The 22,668-nt window shown below is 45.3% G+C and overlaps 1 protein-coding gene across 1 annotated transcript; it reads left to right on the top strand.

The window, feature by feature from the left end:
* Window positions 1-502: 502 nt before the first annotated feature.
* Window positions 503-19,437, top strand: ARF1 (ADP ribosylation factor 1). Its single transcript, XM_006275324.4, has 5 exons — window positions 503-612; window positions 13,394-13,573; window positions 14,449-14,559; window positions 15,395-15,519; window positions 17,833-19,437. The coding sequence occupies exons 2-5, from the start codon at window positions 13,426-13,428 to the stop codon at window positions 17,992-17,994; spliced, it is 546 nt and encodes a 181-aa protein (XP_006275386.1). The 5' UTR covers window positions 503-612; window positions 13,394-13,425; the 3' UTR covers window positions 17,995-19,437.
* Window positions 19,438-22,668: the final 3,231 nt, after the last annotated feature.

The raw sequence follows: 22,668 nt of genomic DNA, 5'->3' as shown, positions 1-22,668 counted from the left end.
ATGCACGACATGACATGTATGCATCATGTGGTGCGGGGCAGGTACGCATGACAAGGCGTGTACATGTCACCACACACCGTGAGGCAGGTACGCACAAGGCATGTACATGTCACCACGTGCGTACATCGCCACATGGCACGAGGCAGGTACACATGTGCTCATCACATGGCGTGAGGTGGGTACATGACACGTGTGCACATCACACAGTGTGACACAGGCACATGACACAACCTGTACATGCCACCACACGGTGTGAGACAGGCACACATGACACAGCGTGTACATGCCACCACACAGTGCGGGGCAGGCACACATGACAAGGCGTGTACATGCCACCACATGGCGCGAGGAGGGGGGGTCACATGACAAGGCGAGCTGACGTCACCACCCAGCGCGGGGCGCGTTCTGTAGCGGTGCAGCGCCAGGCCCCGCCCCTAACACCGCCCCGCGACCGTTGCCGAGGCGAGCACGCCCCCATTCCCGTCGTGCCCCGCGCGGGGCTGGCACTGACGTGGCCGCGGCGAGCCGCCATCTTGTGAGCCCGGGCGGAGAGCGGCCGAGACGCGCAGGACCGGCCCCGAGCCACCTCCGACCCGCCGCCGCCGCTGCCGGGTGAGCCGTGCCGTGCCGTGCCGTGTCCTTCCCCCCCGCCCTATCTTCCCCTCCTCCCCCTGCCCCGGAGCCCGCGGGCCGGCGCGGGGGCGGCCTGTGCGGGTGCAGGCCCGGGGTGGGGGAGGGGCGCTGCGGGGAATGGGCTGTGCCGCCCCCCCCCCCCACTCTCCCGGGGAAGGGGGAAACAGCGCTTCCTTCCCCCGCTTGGAGGGAGCCGTGGGGGGTGGGGCAGCGCCCTGCTGCCCCCCCACCCGCCCTTGCACCCGCTTGTGCAACTTCTTGTGCAACCCTCCCCTCCCCCCCCAAAGACATGGGTGACGGCCCAAAGGCACCCCGCTGCGCTCCCCTTGGTGGCTTCCCGTCATTATCCCCGTTTCACAGAGGGGAAGACTGAGGGGTAGTCAGGGAAGCAGCCACCCAAGGTCACTTTTAACAGTCTGCGGATCCTGAGGGTTTCCTGCCCTCCGCTTCCTATTTCCCCCGGCGGGGGGCACGCTCTCGACTGAGGGGTTTATTCGAGGGCTGTCCAGTGCCGCGCGTTTCTCCAGCCGGGGTGCTTCCCTCGCGGTTGCAGCGGTCGCGCCCGGCGGGACGAGCGCCGATAACGTACCTGGCTACCGCCCCAGGAGACGGCAACCTCGATTGTGCGTTGGCCGAGTTTCCTGCCTAGGGACAGCTCAAATGGATGTGGTTTTCCCCCCCTGGGACTCGGTGTGGTGAAATAGAAGAGGTGGGGGATAGGTTTGTGTTTAAAATCCGTCGCTTGGCTCGTTTCTGCTCCGTTTTTTGAGTCTCGACGCACGTCTTCAGTTCGCAGCGTCCGTGCCAGCGATGCCTGCTTAATGGATCGTGCCTCGTTTGCTTACGCCGGGCACGTTCGCTGCCTCTCCTCGCAAAATTAAAGGGCTTTCGGAGGGCTGCGGAAGTAGCCTGGCGAAGGCGTGCGCTGGGGAGACGGGATGGACGCGCAAGCTGAATCTTTACTGTGCCTTATATCTCCTGGTGCAAATTCCCTGCGGTAGGCAGTTGTGTTGAGGGTGCAAATGGGATGTTCAATACCCCTCCTGTGCTTTAATTGCATAGCGGAAGAAGGAAATAAATCAGCTGGTTGGTTGAAGTCAGGAAAGATTGTTTCCTTCTACATACCATCTCCTAACTTCTCAAACGTGTCCAGCGTGGACGCAAAGCATTATTGAGCTGTGACCTTTCCAGGGTAAAGAGAGACTTTATTCTTCTCTTAATGATGTATTTTATTAACTGTAGACCAATATCTACGTTATTTCCGGTAAATCTGATCACCGTATTGTAAGTCCATCAATGGAGAGAGAAAGTCTACTTTTCAAAATCTGTTGAAGGCCTTGTTATGGTTTAAAACCTGTAAAGGTATCAGTATCTGCAACCATCACGCTCTCCCTTAACTGATGAGCAAAGACGTTCAGGACCAGCTTCCTACTACAACAGCTGTGTTTTTGCATTATTCAGCAGTTTTTTTCTTGCCACGTGCAAGTATCTAATTTTATTTCTTGCTTCTAATACATAAAAATAGTGAGGGAATAAGGCATCACTTCTGCTGATTTCTCAAATCTAATATAGTTCTCATTCATGTGCCAATCTTTATCTGAACAGAAGCTGCTGGTGTTTTGGCTTTTGAATTTGGTGACATGTCAGCCACCACTTGCTTCCACTTATTTTCTGTTCACCTAATGTATTTATTACCATATTTGTTTGCGAATTGACACCAATGCGTTGTTTGAACTCATGTCATGAATGGTATGAGGAGCAAGTACTGCAGTTTTCAAGCATGCAAGTAGTTTGTTATTGCAAGCCAAGGCATGCGTTCTGCTTGAGTGGAAGCGAACCCGTTTTATTGTTGGGCCAACTGCAGTGTTTTTGACCTGGGCTGCACCTGTTGAATGGCAACTTAAACTACAATCAAAACGCCTGAGAGGGGCATTGACTGCCAGCCTTTAAATTGGTGATTCTCAGCCAGGGTGCTGTGGGGTACCATGCAATGTTAGCACTGTTAAGTGTGCAGACACAATTCACAGATTCATCCCAGAGACTTCAAGTAGTGTTACAAGCATTCTGGCCTGTTGTGGTCTTTCAGAGTTCTTTACAACAGAAGAATTACTATTTTTTTTCTGTAGTCAAAAAAATAAGTGAAAACTAAGAGCTGGCATTTTCTGAGGAGTGCCTTAGATTCCAAAAGGTTGAGAACCACTGTTCTAAATCAGTCTTCATCTTTTGGGCAATGGGGAGTGTCCAGCACACAGAGGAAACCCTGAATGTGTGGTTCTATGACATGTCCTTCCCCCAGTGCTGTTGGTTCTACGACATTACACCATGTGCGTGCGCGTGCACATCCCCCTAACTTTCCTGATCCTTTTTTTTCCCCCCTAAACTTATCAGTTGATAAAAAAAAAAAAAAAAAATCTAGGCTGCCAACAGTTCGAAGGTGAGTTAGTGAACTACCAAAGGCTGGTAGTTAAAAATCGTTTGGTAAAATTGTGTGTTTCAGGATTTTACTCTTAAAACAGAATTTTATCATTGCTTCTCTTGTCTTAAAATGAAGTTGGAAATAAGAACCTAGTTGGATGTAGGGTTTTCTAATAAAATTTGCAGAGGTTTTCTTGGTTTGTCATCATATGTGCTAGAGCAGTTTTGTGCCCCAAACCATAGGAATGATTTAACTCTTTGGCTTGCTAATCTGCCACAGCACAGATCCAGCCTGTGACATGGTGTTATCAAGCCTATGGGGCTCACAGATTCATAGACGTTTAGGGCTGGAAGGGACCTCATGACATCATTGGGTCCAGCCCCCTGCTCTGGGCAGGAAAGCCTGATGGGGTCAAATAGCCCCGCCAGGGCATATGTCCAGTCTCCTTTTGAAGATCTCCAGGGTAGGTGTCTGCACTACCACTGCTGGGAGTCTATTCTGGAGTCTGGTCACATGAACTGTGAAGAAGTTTTTCCTTGTATCCAGTCTGAAAGCTTCTTCTAGGCTCACCACAGTTCTGGAAATTAAGCAGCAGGGGAGCAGTGCCACTGCTCCATGGCTGCCAAATTTCCAGGCTCCCGGGGAGCCCTGGGCTCTGCACACCAAACTGAAAATCTAACCCCAGCAGACAGGGGTGGTACCAGGCTCCAGGGCTCAGTCCTGGTGTGGGGACAGTGAGGGGGAGGTGGCAGGCCCCTGGGGCCCAATTCCCAGCAGGAGGCAGCAGTGCCTCAACCCCCAGGATCCAGTCCAAGTACATGGGGCATAGTGGGGGTGGCACTGGGCCCCAGGATCTAGGCCTGGGGCACAGGGCTCAGTCTGGCCCAGGGCCACTCATCTGGTCCATGGGGACAAAACGTTGATCACTGAGATAGTAACATACTTATGCACGTGTTCACCCCATTATGCTTGTTCGATACCTAGCACATTGGTCCCTGCCACGAAGATATTGCAGGCTTAGGCAGGAGATGGATGCCCCAAATGTGTAGGAGAGGTATAGTGGAGTTCAGGGGAACCTGTGCACCTTGTGAGGTAAATCATTCCAGTTCAGAAGCCATGAAACTGCTGCCACCCAAGGTGGAAGTAAGATCTGCCAAAGGACGATTTGGTTTTGGTCCATACTAATGCCAAGCTCTCTTCCGCCTACGTACCGGTTACATTTATTTGTTTTTTATATTAATCTGGAAATACATTTGAGAACCGCTTCTTGTTCTTAATCTTTTTTTATTGTAAAATCTTAGGTGTGACTGTTGAGTGACATCATTGCCTTGGACCATGCAAGTTTTCATTCAGCTTATTTGGAGAGTAGTACTTACCATCTGCTTTTCTAGTTTTTCCATTTGATTGGACTGTTTCTAACATCTGAAGAAGCTGAAAGCCATATCTAGATCAGTCTTCATTGCACATCACAGACTACATCTTGATAGCTCAGAGTACCATGAGAGAGGATTGTTTCAAGCAAGGGCAAATAGGGACTCTGAAAATAAATTGCAAAGCAAAGACAGAAGTTGCTTTACTGACAGCTTTATGGTTGGTTCTTTCAAAAAGTGCCTTCATATTTTAAACACTTCAGGAATGTCAGTACTCTGCTTTTCCTTACATTAGTCTCTGAAGAGTGTGAGTAATATGCAACCAAGAGGTTATAACTTTTTGTAACTTTATTTTATGGCCTGTCTTTCTGTCCACTTTCCCCATCTGTACTAGAAAGTAGAAAGTTGTAGCTCTGGGTACAGTGTCATGTGAAATCACCAGTAGTTCAAGGGCCATCACAGATCTGCTCAAATTATGTCCAAGAAATGTGGGGGGACTTGAGTATTTCTAAGAAGTCCTTGGGTTGAGGGAGGAGGGGGGAATGCTGAGCTAGCTTTTACATATTAGGTTGAGAATATGAAATGATACGGTTTGACTTGACACCCGCATGACTTCATTTTAGACTATTAACAGAATGTCTAGATTCCTGATTACACATACTTGGAATTAAAAAAAAATAAAAAGTGGTATACCTTAACTTTTGAATGTAAAAAAAACCCAAACCAACTTTAGTCTATATTGCAAATTAAGTAAAGCTGAAATAATAGGCTTTGTTTTAAATAGAAGTATTTGTGGAATTTTTTGCATCCCCCAGACTTAAAGAATTCTCTGATTTTTAGACAAGTGCACTTTATATTTAACCATCTTTCATCCATTGCTTCAAATGTGAAAGGCCAGCTTCTAAAAATAGTTGTAAAAAAACTGCTCTTGAAGTCATGTATTGTGCCAGTGCAGTTACATATGTGACAGTACTGTAATCATGAACTATTTTTAAAATTTGCTGCAACAAAATACTTTAATCTGCCAAACATAGCTTCGCGTACAAAAGAATATAGCTTTATCTAGTTGTGTCTGTTGGTTTCAAGTGTGAAATGCTGTGCTTCTAGACTACAGTAGCCCTTAAAGCTCTAAGACACCCTCTTGAAAACTAGGGGGTTGTACTCGATGATCTGTTGAGGTCCCTTCTGACCCTAGCATCTATGAATCTATGTGATCAAACATCTGAACTTTTAAAGTTCAAAGTATGCTGCCAACTTTATGGGTACTGTAGTCTACCTGTTTTGTCTACCATTCTTACAAACAACACCAAACAGAACTAGAGCTAAAGGAAACTGGATTTTTAAAAAAATCTAACTTTGCTTACTCAGTATATTTGGCAACTCTTCCTGTGTGTATAGATGGCTAGTTTTGCCTTTTGAATGACTTTCTGAGGGGTTTTTGCGCAACAGAAAGGAATGAGACTTTTAAAAGAAATGACGTTTAGGATGTCCCAGAGTCCCATATAGTAAAAGGCAGGAATCCAAGATCATGATGTTCCTTTTAAATAACCAAAATCTGATCATTTACTACTTTGGTGCAATTAGCTAGAACTACCAAGTTGCTTTTAACTCTTGAGATCAAGCGGACTTAATTTCTGAAGTCCATTTAAGCCTTTGTTTTACCTGAGGGGCAAGTGCTTCTGATATTTGTGAGCCAGGCTTTGTTTGTTTTGTGATGTTTTTTTTCCCAGATGCATCAGACTTTGCTCACTGAGCATTTAAGTAGCTGGCAAAACAATTAGAGTGAGTTTATTTAATTTGCATGTTAATTATTTCTCTGAATAGAAAGCCAAAGTAGGCAGCATTGAATGGAGAAATCACAAGCTTAGGAATATTGTATGTCTTACCAATAGTGTTTATTTTAAATTGATGCTCTGACCTCAGTGTGTTCAGTTATTTCTGTATTAAACTCACTTTGTTATAACTAACATTTCATAGTACAAGAATGTGTATGTGTTGGTGATGCTGTCCATCAAATCAGCCTTTCCCTCCTTCCCTCCTTCCCCACCCCACAAATAACTACAGGGGGAAAAAGCAACTGAAACTGTTAGTGCTGGCATGGCAATTTATTAAGCCTTCAGAAATCCACTCTACAACTGCTGTCACTCCTTAACAGATGGCATACTTGTACTCTGAGATGGGGAGTTAAGACACTTTTTTTTTTTTAATTTATTTTTTCGTAGTTGTAATTGTTATCAATGACTCTTTCCTGTTTAGATGCTATCAGTAGTGGAGGACAGTTTGTGAGCAAGATGGTTGCACTTCTGGCCTGTATTGCTTCTGACAACACTTTAAAACAGTTGATATGTGACAATCTAGTTTAATTCCTGTAGAAACTCTTATGTATGTTGTGCTTGAGCACAGGTATAAAGCAGAAGTGTTGGTTAGAAGACAAGTGGATTTGTCACCATCTAACTTCATCTCCTTTTTAAAGTCTTCTACAATATCTTGTAAAGGACTGAGGTAAAGTTGAAAAAAATGGGGAGACATGGTGCCTTATGCCATTCGTATTTGGTTGATCAGAAAGCAAAATCATCTCTTGGCCAAAAGGTTCACCACAACGTTCAAGTAAGACTATTCATGTTTTCGGAGATGATTAAACTGTTGGTTCAATGTATGTCTGTCTGGGTAAACTTTAAGTATGCCTGTTAAATTTAAACGATACTTTGTTCACCAAGGTATGGCTAACAGCTATGAGGAATGTACCCGAGATCAAAAGCATGCAAATAAAACAATGTCAAAAAGCACAGTAAAACTAATGCTAACCAAATTAAAAACACACATAAACATTGGGTGAGACATTACAGCACTCTGAATATAAATGTAAATTTTAGTTGCATCCCTTTTTACTTCTAGTCTTACCTGGTTAAAGGAAACTTCAGCCATGTCTACCCAGGGGGACTTAACATTGGCAAAGGGCTGCCTTGGGGAAGACATCAGACAGCATATGTTTCCGCACAACTTTTGGCAGCTCTGCCAAATAAAGCCACCTCTCCATGTCATCGGTGGTGCCAGCAGGGCACAGAGCACAGCCTGGGAAGGCCCAGCCACTGGGGGTGAACTGCTCCAGCCAGTAGAAACATGTGCTTTCTACCAGGAGCCCAGCCAGGGCAGAAGCCTTCTTCCCTTGGAGAGGGGGTGTTTTGCTACTGCAAAGAATCTTTGAGCCATGGATATTCTCATAGTTTTACCAGCAGAACTTGAGTAATGTGGGCCAGACCTTTAAAGATTAGCTTTATCATTGGTGCAGTGCCACCTGGGCAAATTTCTGAGATTTCTAGACACAGCGTCTGTGGTCTAATGGTTTTATCTAAATATATTAGTTGCTAGAAATGTAGCTGCGTTGAGATCAGTGTTTTTTTTTGTTACAGACTGCAGTCTTATCCAGAAATGAGTCTGAATGTGACTGGTAAACAGCAGCAAATAATGTTAGCTGAACCTGACTAACAGGTTTCTGTCACCGTGCAAATTGTGAGGAGGTGGAGCAGAGTACAAGATCAGGGTGTACTTCACATTGCTCTGACTAGTGAAGACCAAGAAATTGGAATGAGGAGTCAGTTTTATGCTGGTGTCGTTCAGAGCATATGAAAGATCCAGAATAACAGTTGTGTGTGCTGAATTTACAGTGCATAGGTGGCAGCAATGCCGTCTGCCCCAACAGCCCTGACCTGGAGGGGCCCTAACGAGAGAGAGGAAAACTCTGTTTTTTCATTTTCAGCAGAATTAATGCCCAAGGGCTTATATTAAGCCTCAGTGTCAGTTTATATAGTTTGAGTGTAAATGTAGGCATTGACAAAGCATGTTAAGCCTCAGTTAAAATAATTCTCGTAGAAAGCCACAAGTAAGCTATTTGTGATGGTGCTACCTTTGTATTGGGAGTTATCCTGTGAAACTAGTTTTGTCTGAGTTTATCAGAAGTCTAAATTAGGAGCGTTTTGTCATTATTACTAATGTATGCCAGTGAAAAAAGGTAGGTAGGAGTGAACAGCTGAAAGGGGCAAGAGAATAAGACTATAAAAAGGTCCATGATAGGCAGGGGATTAAACAGCTTTGGGGTGGGGAAATGCTGGTAATTACAGTATTTTGTTGCATATATATGCACACTTCTTCCTAACACTAACTGGGGGAATACAGGGATGCATTATATGTGTGAAATATGAACCTCCAGGGTTTTGGAGACCCAGTGGTGGTGAGTATTGGCAGCTGTAATTGCCATGGCTCCTAGAGTGGATCTGGGAGCCACCGCAGTTAATACTGGCACTGCTCCAGTGCTGCTGTATCTCTGGACCCCTGTGGAGCGCCCCAGCTGGTTGACATGGCACTACATGCTTGCCCGATCCAGTACATAGGGGCTGTTTGCAGCCTAACGTACAGCTTGAAGTCAGGCCCTGGCATACAGCCTGAGACACCTCCCATGCCTCAGTTTCTTTTTAGTCCTAGGTAAGATCTTCATTCCTTCTTGGGGGCCTTCCAGAAGCAGAGAAAATAGGGTGTTTAGAAGTTATCCTTTAGTCAGGGTGGCAGTCTTCATAGATGTGCTAGAGAAGAAACTGTTAAGAACCCAAAACAGGGGTGGCCAGGCTGTGTTGTGTGTGCAGCAGGCAGCACAAGGATCCTCCGTGTGTGGCATACTGCAGATTTAAGCAGGGAGCACAGCGACAGATTGGGCAAGGGAGGGGGATTAGGATGAAAGTGGCACTCAGGAAGGATGTAGGGATAATTTGTGGCATGCCTGCCAAAAAGGTTGGCCCCCACTGACTTACAGCATAGTAGCGAAGGATGTCCCACTCAGGATTAGGTCTGCAGGCACATGGAGAAACGGAGGGTATGTCTTAAAGATGAGAGAGACTGTGATGTGGTAATAATGCAGACATACGGATTGAAACAAATTAATGGGAGGTGACAAAGGTCAGTTAGGTTGGAGGAGAGAGAGAGGCTACCCTGCTTCCAACAATCGCCGTGGTAAAAGTCAAGATACCTGGCATCTTTTAGTTTCTCATTGAAGGTGGAAGCTTGCAAGCAGGATCCACGAAGGGCTTTTAATAGTTTTGCAGCTTTGTTTCTCTCAAGAGCATGTCTCTTAAGCATGCTAGGGGTGTATCTTATTTTTGCCTAATATTCCTATTCCTGTCTACCAGGTCTCCAGGAATTTTTCACAGCTTGACTCTTAACGAGGATTCAGTGTGGATCAGAAGGTATTTTTGTGCCATTAAAGGGGTAACTAATTTGGTTAGCAGTGTTCAGTCTTTTGGCCCCAGGGGCTGAGTCCCAGGATCAGTGCCCACCTGGGACCTTATGCAGCCTTGGCTCGTGCTTTATCTAGTGCACAGGACCACACTGTCCAGCCACAAGTCAAGCAATTTGGCAGTTGAGGTTACTCTGTAGCCCTGTGGTCATTTTCAGACCCTTTAGGGAGCCCTGCAGGCTGGATAACATATTCCAGAGGTTGAGTACCTTTGAATTTGGTAAAAGATGGCTTACCACCAAATACAGAGAAGCTTCTCCAACAATGCTCTCGTTAGAAAGGTGGCTCTTTAGTGGGAACAACGGAGTTCAATTTTTATGTAAATAGAAAGATAGCTGCTTTAAAACTACTGAAGAGAGTAGTTGGCTCAGAGGGAGGATATAAGCTTAAGCTATCAGCAGATCTGCCACTAAAAAAATTCAAGGCTCTTTCAGTCTCCATGATGTTTTGGGGAAGTAGCAGTGGAATTAGCAAGTATGAACAGAGTAACTTACTGTAAACCCAGCACAGATTGTGCAGCTCTTCCAAGCTGTGGGAGGATGTTGCAAACGTAGAGTGTAGGCTGTATGTTAACTGAATCTATCAAATATCGAAATGGCTGCTGTCAAGGTAGAACACACAACCTAATTTATGTGCCTTTAAACTTAGAGAAAGTAACAGAATACATGATTGTCTTAATATTTGCACGGCTTGCAAAGTAGCCTAATAGCAGTAGTACTTAAACACACTCTTCAAAGGTCAGAAAGGTTATATAAGGAGTTCAGTCCAGTCCCACTTCTTCAACTAAAGGGGGTTGACGCTGCACTTGTGCTCTGGATTAGCAGTATTTGCATCGCTTGCTCCTCTTTGCTCAGACACAGCTCTTTGCTGTGAACTGAATGAGACACTAGTTTGAAAGACAGTGATTCAGAGAAATAAAGCCTCTAGAAGGAAGGAGAAGCCTCACTTTGCAAATGAGTCATGCTGTGGCTGTTTATATCTTTCCACCTTATACATATGTTGAGCTTGAAAAGAGTTCTCTGAAATAGTTCAGTATTAGGGCTTTATAGGACTCTGGACACAGAATTCAGCCAATACAATATTTTTATCTTTAAATCTGTAAATAAACTGCAAGTAACGCTAACTTAATGTTTTGGAAATTATACCATGTGTCTTTAAGTAATCCATGTGCTGGTAAAATATTTCCAGCATGACAAACATGAACTGAATTCCTTGATTCATGAAATAACCATAGTGAAGACACTGATAATGCAAGCAACCAATCCAAGACTTAAGCCTACACCCACGAATGAGAGGGAGCCATTAATTTAGTTTTGTGGCCAGCAAGGATTTTGTGACTAAGGGGCTGTGATGTAAAAGAATATGGTTACTAGACCACAGACTGAGAAGCCATACACATTTTACCTACGTAACTAAATGCCTGTCTAATACCAACTGCTGTTAGCTGCTAACTTGGGCTGAATTTAAACTCTTTAAGTGAGAAAACTGTACACAATTATTAATTCATAGAACCCCAGCTAGTTTCCTAAATGGAAAAAAAGGCTTATTATGGAAATGTATTATATTAGAAGCGTGGTGTGATAGTCCCAAGTTTACACTCAGAGAAGAGACCTTTAGCTAGTGTTCTAACACAGCTAATATTATCAAGTACTTCTTGTCTATACATTTAGATATGCTGACATATAGCCTGAAATACAGAAGCACTGACTTGCATAGTACAGTTCTGCAGTGATTGGATCATTAAACTGAAATTTTAAAATGTCAGAGAAGCTTTTTAAGTTTTTGAATCTGAGATCCTAGCTCCTTCAGTATATTGCTCAGTAAAATCAAACTTCATACTGTTGTTAATGTACCTAATGAAACATCACAAGCTAGGTTCTGATCTGCACTACATTTGCCAAGTAATTTTGGGGAAAAAGATATTAAGCATGTTTTAGCATAATTTTTTTGATGTGGCCTAAATCAAAACTTTAATAAATTGGGTGCTTGGCATCACATTAGAATGGCCTCTTGCCTATCATATATGGGCAGTATATTTTCCTATGATCCCAGTTCAGTGGGGTAAGTAAATTTATATGAAGACATAATTTGGCTTAAAGGAAACAAATCCTCTGAATATTGCATGTTCTGACTCCACATAATCCTGCTCTCCTTTATGCTTCTGTAAAATCTGTACTTTAAGTTTCTCATCTCTTTCAATTGAAGCGATAGTTTTCTCTGTATAAATAGATGTGGAGTTGAGATGCCATTTTTCAGACAACAGTAGCAAAGGTGTGAATCGTGTCCGTTTCAACACGAAACATCAAGCTGCTTCTTAAACGGCCTTAAAACCTTAATTGCTTCTGTTTGGCAGAATGGTGGTGTATGGTGATGCATTAGATAGAAAAATGTATTATTGCTGGGGCATTGGCAGTGCCCTTGTCTCTCCTGTGGCACATGATGGTATGTATATTTGTGGTTTGGGTGAGCGGTTTTGTTTGGTTGATTTTTTTTTTTTTTTCCAACTCTTTTGATGAATAGTTGCCTGAAGACATGGGACAGGACTCAGTGGCCCAAGATCCCTTTCCAGTCTGGTGCTCCTAAGTAGAAGCAGGTTCCCACCCCTACAGTGTAGTAATCCATTTTGTACTTTAACTGTTAGAGAATACTGGTTTATTCAGATTATTGGGGGATAGGGGTGGGGGTGGAAATCAGCCTCTGTTTTTCCCTTCCAGTGAAAATCCCAACTACAGTGCTTATTGGCAGAGAGAGCCACTGTATTTCAGATCCATCCCTGACACGGTGTCAGGACTTTCTCATTGTCCTCTGCCTGATAGGTTTACATGTTTAATTTCAACCAAAAGTGAATCATAACTTGCAAAGCTTTACTAAACCAGTTGGTTCATTTTTCAGAAAAATGCCTTAAAGATGCCGGTTTAATACCTAGCAGACCTTCTACTTAAGTATTCTTCATGTGACTAATTATTTTCCTGTTGATCTAGTTATAGGTGAGGAAGAAGACATGTAGGGACCTACCTAAATCATGGCAAGACGAGGTTTTTTGCGGCACTGATTGGCAGAGAGGCCCATGGGGGAGGGATAAGGGGACGGCTGTCATCTTGCTTGCTGTCTGCCCTTTGTGCTGCCACCCTGCCACTCAGCACTGATTTGTGGAGAGGTCCTTGAGGCAGGAGGGATGAGGGGGCAGCTGCCATCTTGCTTGCCAGCTGCCCTTTGTGCTGCCCCACTTCTCATCACTGACTAGCAGAGGCCTCAGCTGGGGAGGGAGGAACCAGGGGACAGATTCTCATAGTTAGTTGTTTAGTGTTGGTAGCTTAAATGCTTAAGTTAATGCACTCTTGCACTGAACTTAGCTTTCACATAAAATTGTTTCTTTCAGAAAGGGCGCTGACACCACCATGTGTCTTGCTGAGACTGTATGTAAAAATATATTAGCAAAAGATTGCAGGGTCCTTTGTAGCTATATTGCAATTAACACTACCTTTCTACTCCTGGTAGTCTTTGAATTTTCCATCTCAAGGCAAAAGAATAAAAAGAATTAATCTGTGTCTAGCACGTTTTAAGCCAATGAGCTCCTGGCAGCTTTTGGTAGAATTTGTATTGAACCACCAGTTTTAGATGGCTTGTTTTAATAGTGCAGAAGGTTATCAAGTGATGTGTATAATAACTCTCCTGAATTTTTCTCTCTAGATTTCATTGGCCAGTGAGAACATATCGCAAGCATGGGAAATATTTTTGCTAACCTCTTCAAAGGCCTTTTTGGCAAAAAAGAAATGCGTATTCTCATGGTTGGTCTGGATGCTGCAGGAAAGACTACCATTTTGTACAAACTAAAACTTGGTGAAATAGTAACTACTATTCCCACTATAGGTAAGTTCTTTAAACAGCTTGTTAAAACCTTGTTTGCTTCTTGAGAGGGCACTGACTAGATAAGTTCAGGCTTGACTGTCTGTAACTCGGAGTACTGCACCCAGGATTGGCTCTGAGTTGGGAATGTGCAGGCAGCAGAGTCTCCTTTGTAGGTGTAGGAGGAGAAGGCATGACTGCTTCTTCCTCCATTCCCTCCCACCAGCCAAGGCATGGAGCAGCCTCTGACAGTCTGCAGAAGCAGTCTAGCCAGCTCCTGTTAGGACTGCCCTGGTGCGGACTGCTTGTGAGAGTACAGATGGGGAAAATGTTGCATGCTGGGGAGAGGACAGGTACTGGGAGAACATATTTAAAGACCTTACTCGCTGGTTTATGGAATGGATAGATGTAAAGGGCTGTTAGTTCCTTTTATAACTTCTGCTGCTCCAGTCCCAGTTAGGCAGGCTTATAAAGCTCACTGGCTTGTGTTCCCTTTTTTAAGGGGTAAAAAAGCATATCTGTACTGCTGACTTGTCATGCCCCTTCCTGTCCGCTATCTCCCAAATGGGAAGAAGTGTAGATCTCTTAGTGTCCCCCTATGGAAGGATATTAGCTCTGCTGAGAGGCAGCACTAATTCGCCTGGGTGCAGTGCCACACACATGCAGGTATACTACTTCTGGTTTGGGAGTAGCATCTGCAAAGTGTAGTATAGCATGTTTCAGTCTAGTACTGCCCACTTCTAAGGGTTTTTAACTTCATGTTTAAAAAAAATGTAAGAACCTTCTTGCTTTCATGGATGGGTACTCAACGTGACTGTTTTGTAATTTTGTTCTTTAGCACAAATTGGAAAATCCAGGCCCTAAATTGATCAACTTTTTTCTTACCATTTTTATTTTAGGTTTCAATGTAGAAACAGTAGAATACAAGAACATTAGCTTCACGGTGTGGGATGTAGGTGGTCAGGATAAGATCAGACCACTCTGGCGCCATTATTTCCAGAACACGCAAGGTAAGCTGTAATGGTTAAATCACTTTTGTGACCACAAAAGATCTCTTTGTATGCTTGTTAAACTTGCTCTTAAATTGCTTATCACCTGATAGCAGAAGCCAAACTATTCCGTAAAACTGTCCTTTTTCAAGGAATTGGTTATAGAATACATATTAAACTTCATTGTGTTTTGGATTCAGTGTCCAAATTAGATTAGTGCAGATGTAAATTGGCACCCATTTCTTTAAAACACATGACAGTAAGCTTCCCTATCCAACTTCGAAAACCAGAGGTCAGCATTTTTCCTCAAGAAGTATTGAAAGCTTGCTTTTAAACAGAGCAGTTGGAGAATACAGGAAAATTCTCTTGTTTTTAAGTGCTTATGATCTGCTGTATAGTGAATTTAAGGCTATGACCTGAGGACTTGAGGGTAAGTCCAAGGATAGCGGTGTACCATTCTTAAATGTATCTCTGATTACAGGATTTTTGGAGGGATGGGGAGGTTTAAAAGATGGAGGGTGAGCATTTGTTGGCTTTCAGAATTAAACTACAGGAAACAGGATGGCACAATTTGAGGGGGGTGGGGAGGAACCTATTCTTATTCCAAATTGGGAAAAACATGCATAGTTCGTATTATTTGGGATTCTTGCATCTGTCAAACTAGGGATTTCAGTAGACTGAGGTGCCTGTTACCCTATGCATGTCAATAAGCTATTTGCTTTAATCTCTGTTTAGTCTTTAAAAATAATAATAATAATTCTGCAGTGTTGGTTTCGCATTTCAGAACAGGGATAGCTTTTACAAAGGAGAAGTTATGCACCTTTTTTTGTTATAACTATTGTTTGCTTGTTTATAGGTTTGATTTTTGTGGTTGACAGTAATGACAGAGAACGAGTGAATGAGGCCAGAGAAGAGCTTATGAGAATGTTGGCAGAAGATGAGCTTAGAGATGCTGTCTTATTAGTGTTTGCTAACAAACAGGTATGGCTTAGCAAGTGATCTTAAAGAGGAGCCTTTGAGTTGCAGGTTGCAAAATAGTTTTCCAAAATGGTTGGTACGTAGCAAGATGTGAGACTTTGAACCATTTCGTAACTTCTAATGTGATAAACGAGTGTTTAGCAACATACCAAATTGACCCTGGCTTCGGCAAACTTGTATGTGGTTCTAGTCTGAAATGTGTCTGTAAGCTGAATTTCCATATCATTGCCTTGCTGGTGAAGACTGCCACCAATTTTAGTTTATTTGATAGCTGTTTCAGGTGCTGCACCTGCTTTGAGCTTCCCTCTTGCAAACAGGAGATTGACTGTGTGATGGTGCCACAGTATAAAGTATCCTGAAAAGTTTCACTAACCCTTCCAGTGATGGTATAAACTTAGATGTTAATCATTATAAGTACAGAAATATTAAGGCTCACTCTCAGGATGTTCTAAAAATATTAGGGGTGCACCGATAGAGATTTTTGGGGCTGATATTGATAGCTGATTTTTAAGGAGGCAATATTGGCTGATACCGATCTGATTTGTGATGCGTGGCTTTTCAGCTTGAAGAGCTGCATCCAGCTGGTAAGTCTGGTGTGGTGGGAGGGAAGGGGTGTGGGGGAGGGCAGATCAAGGCACCTGCCATGAGGAAGGAAGTGGGGCTGAAGCATGTGCTACCCAGCTGGGGCAGAAAGGGGTGCAGGACAGTTGCAAGCAGGGGGGCATGTGCCCCCCCAGATCTGCGTGAGGTGGGCTACAACTGTGGGCTGGGGCTGGGGCCAGGGCAGGCATGGGACGGAGTTGGGGGTGGCTCCTGTTGCTGCATGTGACTGCGGCTCGTGCAGGGGGCACGGGAAGGGGTGGGGGTTTCACGTGGCTCATCTGGTGCTCATCTGGCGGCTTCCGCTGCTGCTCCCACCACTTATCCAGGAGGGCATGGGGGTGCGTGTGCTTGCAGGGCAGGATGGCACTGGGCTCTTCCTGAACAGGCAGATCCAGGGGCACACGCTGCCCCTCCCTCCCCCCCCCAGTGCCCTCCCAGAGGAGTGACAGGAGCCCCCGCTACTTTCCCATGTCCCCTGGACAAGCTGCAGCCACAACCCCACACCCTCCCTCACTGCAGAGCCTTGATCTGCCCCCCCCCCATGCCTCTCGCCACACTAGACTTACCAGCTGCAGGCAGCTCTCCACGCTGCCGGGCTGTGCTCCTCACTGCCTGCGTGCTGCACTGCGGCTGCATGCACACATGGGCATTTATCAGACAAATTATCGTTTCCAATACATTTTCTTTATATCGGTGTCAATCTGATATTGGACCGCGGTGCACCTCTAAAAAAGCTTCTAAATTTGAAGCTTTCAGATTAGGTTTTCCATCTAATTCGTTGTTGCCAGTAAAGTGTTTGGCCACCCAGATTTAGTCAGTAAAACCAGTGCAGCTACACTGCAAAGATGCATGTATGCAGTTAATTGCACCTGCCTCCTAATTGATAGAAGGAGTAAAATCCCCCTGACTCTTTGCCTTATTGGCTGCATACACACGTTTTGGAGTGAACTGCACTTAATGCTTTTGCAAAAAAAAACCCCAAAAGTTCCTAGGAATTCAGTTGCAAAGAAAACTTCCTGAATGGAAACTGCCATCCCAGAGTGTCCTTAAGAATTAGGCGGCCTGAAACAATAGCCCCTGAATATATAAACTGTCCTACTCCAGTCTGAGTGTTAACCTGAAACTTCATAAGCTTAAGTGTCCACTTTTAACTGTTTCATTTATGATCTCTTTGAGAGAGACACTTTGCACATGCAAATCAGTCGGGTTAGAGTCTCATGGCAGCCCACTTCCCTAATTTATAAGGATTCCCTTTTCCACAAAGCAAAGGCTTTTAAAACTAAAGGCTCAAACAGAAAGCTCTTAAAATCATCTCAGCACATGCTGGAGATGCAGTGGTCTTAGTCTGAATAAGAGCAGAGACTTTCAGAGTTGCACAGTTCTTTAGTTGGCAGCAGTTGCAGTTTAAAGCATCCTTACTTTTCTATTTAATCAAATGAGTTCTGCCACTTCGGTTCACCCATTCTTAAGCAATTGTCTTCTAATGGCAGCTTCCACTTTGGCCTTTTATAAATTTGAAACAAAAATTTGCCAGCTTGGGTCTGAAAACTGGCTGGGCTTCATACCAACTATTGAAGGCGTTTCATGAAGAGCAGCCATATTTGATACATGAGTTGGGTTATGCTTTGTTTTGTACCTTGATGTGGGACTGCTTTAACTGAAAGGCAGAAAAGGCTCTTCAATATGGAAAATGTTGTCTTTGTCTCCTCTCAGGACCTGCCTAACGCGATGAATGCAGCAGAAATCACAGACAAACTCGGACTGCATTCTCTTCGTCACAGGAACTGGTATATCCAGGCAACCTGTGCCACTAGTGGAGATGGTCTCTATGAAGGACTGGACTGGTTGTCCAATCAGCTCCGAAACCAGAAATGAAACCATAAACCTTCCTCTTCCCTCTTTTTCCACCCTCCCTCTTATTTCCTCCTATTCGCCCTTCGCTTTACTCTAATGTGGCAAACTGTGCTACTTTGTGGTATTGAGTGCCGGAAGCTGTTTTCATTTCTTTTGTCACAGTATATATTGCACCATGCTGTAAATGTGGCAAATACAAGCCTGAAAACAGTTAGGTTTCTTATTTAATGTAAATAGTTTTTGTTTCCAGTGAGGCAGTTTCTGGTACTCCTATGCAATATTACTCAGCTTTTTTATTGTAAAGAATCAACTCACTGTTTAGTACTGGGAAGGGAGTTCAGTGGATTAACATGGGTTGCCAGTGGTCAGCATGCAGTAGAGCTGAGTCCTATCTCTATTGGGTTGTGAGAGCTGTGAGATCCATTTTGATGGTTGGTTTTTAACCTGAAATCTGTATTTTTTAAATAGTCAAAGAAAAGTAAAAACACTTAAGCGCATGAGCATGTTTAACACAGCTTCTGCGGTTCGACCTTGAATACCAGTTATTTTAATTCTTGTGAACGTTGAAGCGGTGATGACACCATCCAAGCTTCAGCTGGGTAAAATACAGATCAATGTGCAACTGCTACATCTCTGGATCTTTCTAGAGTTCATAATGTTTGTGTTCATATTTATTTGTACGTGGAGACTTGTTCAAAGGTTTGTCTGAGCTGGTCCAAAACATTTTGCAAACAAATTTCACGTTGCTTAAAACGCTAATGTACTTTGGTTTCAGGTAAGGTTGATGCGACTTCCATCAGACTTGAATAATTTCTGGAAGGGTCACATTTTTAGCCTGTTAGATTCTATCATCCAAAGTGTTTTGTACTTTTCTCGTGTGTAAACCACTCCAGAAGGCAAACCTTTCCACAGAAAGCACAGCCTATTAGTCCTAAGCTCTATAGACAGAAAGTACTGTACTTAAGTAAAATGCCATGAAAAAAACACCAAACATCTATGTATAGTGTCTAGAAAAAAGCATGAGAGTTTGGAGTCATTCCATTCTAGAAGTATTCAATCTCATTTTGGAACAATCCCATATCTGTATATGTGTGAAAACCCTTGGCATCCCTCATTACTGCAAGGTTCAGATTTGCCATCAGAAAAAAAGACCTCTTTACTTTTCTTTTGTATTTTGATAAACACTGAAGAAGCTGGAGCTGTTGAAAACTTTAACTTGAGGAACTATCAGAACTGGTTTGTTTAGTGTTGTGGAAACCTTTATTGCTTTCAATACACAGTTAGTAATCAACTGTTTTGTATACTTGTTTTCAGTTTTCATTTCGACAAACAAGCACTGTAATTAAAGCTATTAGAATAAAATCTCTTAACTATTTCATGTTTTTTACGCCTTGCTGTTTATTCGATCACCTTGGCGGAATCATAATGAGAATACTTGTTGAATAAAATGTTTCATGAAACTTGTGCCAGCATTCAGTTGTTTTGCATCGCCTCCTGTGTAGTGTGAAAGGTCGCATCCGTGCCTAAGGAATACCTTGCCCGGGAGGTCAGGCCCGACATATTCTTTGCCTTCAAATATGGTGAAATCCAAACGTCTTGTTATCTGGACTCTGCAAGCCAGCAGCATTACTCACTGTTTAGTTAACTAAAGTACAAAATCTTTCCTCTTTCCAGGCAGGTCTCCTGGGGCGGTTGCTCATCAGCCCTGCCTCCAGCTTTTAATTCTGTTAAAAATGCCCTACCTATAGAGTACATGATGCGGCTGCTGTGCTGTCCCTGTGACTACAGTACAGCCTGGCTGGGAGCCAGCGCAGACGTGCTCCACCCGGGTAAGGAATCTTGCAGCATGTTGGTTTCAGACGCGTAGCAGGAAATAGGCCTCCAAGGGGCTGAGTCAGAGGAGCTCCACACAGGCGGCTGCTGGCCTTCCTGCCCTGTGACTACTCCCTGTTTTTGCTGAAGCTGAAAGGCAAGGAGGGGGGCTGTGAGCTTGAGAGGCTTAGAGATCCTTGGAGGTCTCTGCTACTGGAAGAGGGGATTGTAAATCAGAGGGAACAGATGGCTCAGCTGCCCTCATGGAGGGATGTGAGGAGAGTGGGTTTGGACTGGGAAGACTGGAGGAAGCAGGAACCTAGACACTAGATTAAAGAGCATGGAAAGAAATTGGTAGAGAAAGCTCTTGGGGGGGGGGGGGGGAACTAGTTCACTTGTAGCTGCCCACTTCCCACTCATCCCTCAACTCTGCTTTAAACCGTCTCCACTGTACATGTGTGATGGGGTCCTAGTTTGCCATTTGTGGCAGAAAAGCATGGAATCTGGGGGGGGGGGGGGTTCACAACCTACCAAAAGCGTGCCGGCATCCTGCAGCGAGCGGCTCTCTTGCCTTGGTTTTTGCCTCCCAGGCAATCAACAGTGGGGGTGGCACAGCGCTGATTGGCAGACAAACCACGGCAGAAGTGGCACTGCTCACTGTGGGATGGCACTGCATTTTCTGCTGTTTCCACAGGGTGACTTGAGCTTTCTTAGCTTACGGCCCCTTTCTGTGCCCCCTCTGCCCTTGCCAACTAGGCACTTGCTATTCAGGAGTAAAGAATGTCTCGGTGCTGGATGCAGCTTGGCAGGAAGGAAGCATGGCCCTGATTTTGGCTGTTACTAAATGGTTTCAATGGTGTCATTTGCTTTGGCAGATCGGAGCTATTTTTGAGGTGCAGGTCCCCATCTGCAGCACGGGGAATTGTGCTCCTTCCCCATCTCGCTAGATGACAACCTGTCCAAGGCGCAGGGGATGTCCCTTCACTTGTACTTGTCTTGTGCCTAGTACAATGTGATCTTGATCTTCGCAAGGTCTTCCACGTTTTACCGTAAGATCGTGAAAGCGCAGTTCAGCTGACTGACCCTCCCTCGGGCGCAGAGTGGATTACTTGTTGCATCTGCTTTCTCCTGGGGCCTCCAGGCTGGCAGCTGCTGCGTAGCACGGGCAGCTGTTTTTGGTTAGCCTGGCTTCCAAACAAAGCACTGCTTTTCCAAGGTCTGTCTGTCTCGGACATCCTCCCAGTCAGCCCTATGTGAATCAGCTTGCTTCCGTCATGAGATGACTAGCAATAGAGAGGTGGCAGGGAGCTGTTATTCTAGGCAAATTGAATTATTGCAAAGTGAAATATTCCCTGGAACATCCTCGCTGCTGCCTGAATTGCAAGCCCAGCTTGGGGTCATAGCCAGGAGGGTACTTGCTCCTGGCTGCCTTCGGTGGAGAGCTGAACTTCGCAAGTCTGCTCTTGCACTGGTGCAAATGGCTGCAATGTCACTGGAATCGCTGCAGCTGCTCTCTCCCATGGCACAGGATCTGCTCTGAGCTCATCTCGCCCACCCAGATGGAGTGGGAGGCCAGTCATGACTCAGTGCCCCACTTCCATCTGTAACAGGGATACTGCTTGTGCTAGGAGCCCTGCAGTGCTGTTCCTAGCACGAAGCGTGACTGTGTGCATGTCTTGTGTTGGAAAGAGGGACTTGCAGCTGGGGACCAGGGGAAGGATGCTGCGGGGGAAAGGAAAGGTGGTCCTTTATGATCAGTGGCACAGAGAAAAGATAAGGCAAGTCCAGAGAACACCATGCTCTAAGCGCTGCGAGCCTGGGTTGAGAGAGGCTGGGAAGGAGGGGGCAGCAGGAGTGGCCTAAGGCTGGCTCTTTGGGCACAAAGGGGCTTGCAAACCCCCCCGTGATGGACACGGCAACCTGTTCCCTTCATCTCTACTGGTACCAGCAGTGCAGGATTCATCCTCTCCCATGTTGGAAGGAGGAAAATAAGTTTCCCCTTGTTATCTGAGCTCACTCACTCTTTCCCCATCTTGGACAGCTGTGGCCTGTCAAGGCCAGTGTATGTGCTGTCTGAGCTCCGCACTGCTGGTTTTCACTGCCCTGCTTGTCTGGGTGCAAAGGTCTCTGCCACCCATGGGTGCAAATGCCAAGGCAAAGGCTGATGGTGTCTCTTTGAGCCCCAGAGAGATCAATAGATGGCCCTGCTCCTCCCTGCCACCCTGGATCCCAGCGGCCTGGAGGGGTTGGACAGTTGCCCACAGTGCAGAGGAGGACGAGTGATTTTAGGCTGGTTCAGCTGAGTGACAGTGCTGTGCCCTGGGCTCGAAGTTGCTCCAGCCTGACCACTGCCTGCCAGTCCTCCCTGCCAGCTTGCAGGGCAGGTGTGGGCAGGGGCTGCAGAGCAACACGTGTGTTGTGCCACCAGCCAGGAGGGGCAAGGGCCAGCATTCCCCAGAGGTGACAGCAGCATCCTAACTGGTGGGCCACAAGCAGCCCTGGGCTGGGAAGGTGGCTTTTATCTCCATCGTTTGTTCCATCCATCCCATCCCGCCAGCCCTGGCTCCCATCCCTGTCTTTCCTGGTTCAGCCCCTTTACTCAGGGTTCCCCCAAAACCCGACTTCAACCCCTCGCCCCAGCCACCAGGCACCAGCCCTGGGATCCCCCTGCATGCTGCCATAGGGAGTAGCAGGGAGATGAGGCTACTGCTGCGAGAGGGAAGCAATAAGGACAAATTTCACCCCTATCAAGGCCATGCACCCAGCAGCTTCCTTGGGCTATAGTGGCCCTGGCTCGTGTCCAGATTGGGGGGGGGGTGGTGAAAACAGATACTGCTGCTGTCCTTACTGTCTGCCTCGTAGGGGGAGGCTCTGCCCTGGAGA

The sequence above is a fragment of the Alligator mississippiensis genome, chromosome 5 (assembly GCF_030867095.1).
Source record: "Alligator mississippiensis isolate rAllMis1 chromosome 5, rAllMis1, whole genome shotgun sequence".
Taxonomy (NCBI): Eukaryota; Metazoa; Chordata; order Crocodylia; family Alligatoridae; genus Alligator; species Alligator mississippiensis.
This window is presented reverse-complemented; position numbering and strand designations above follow the sequence as displayed.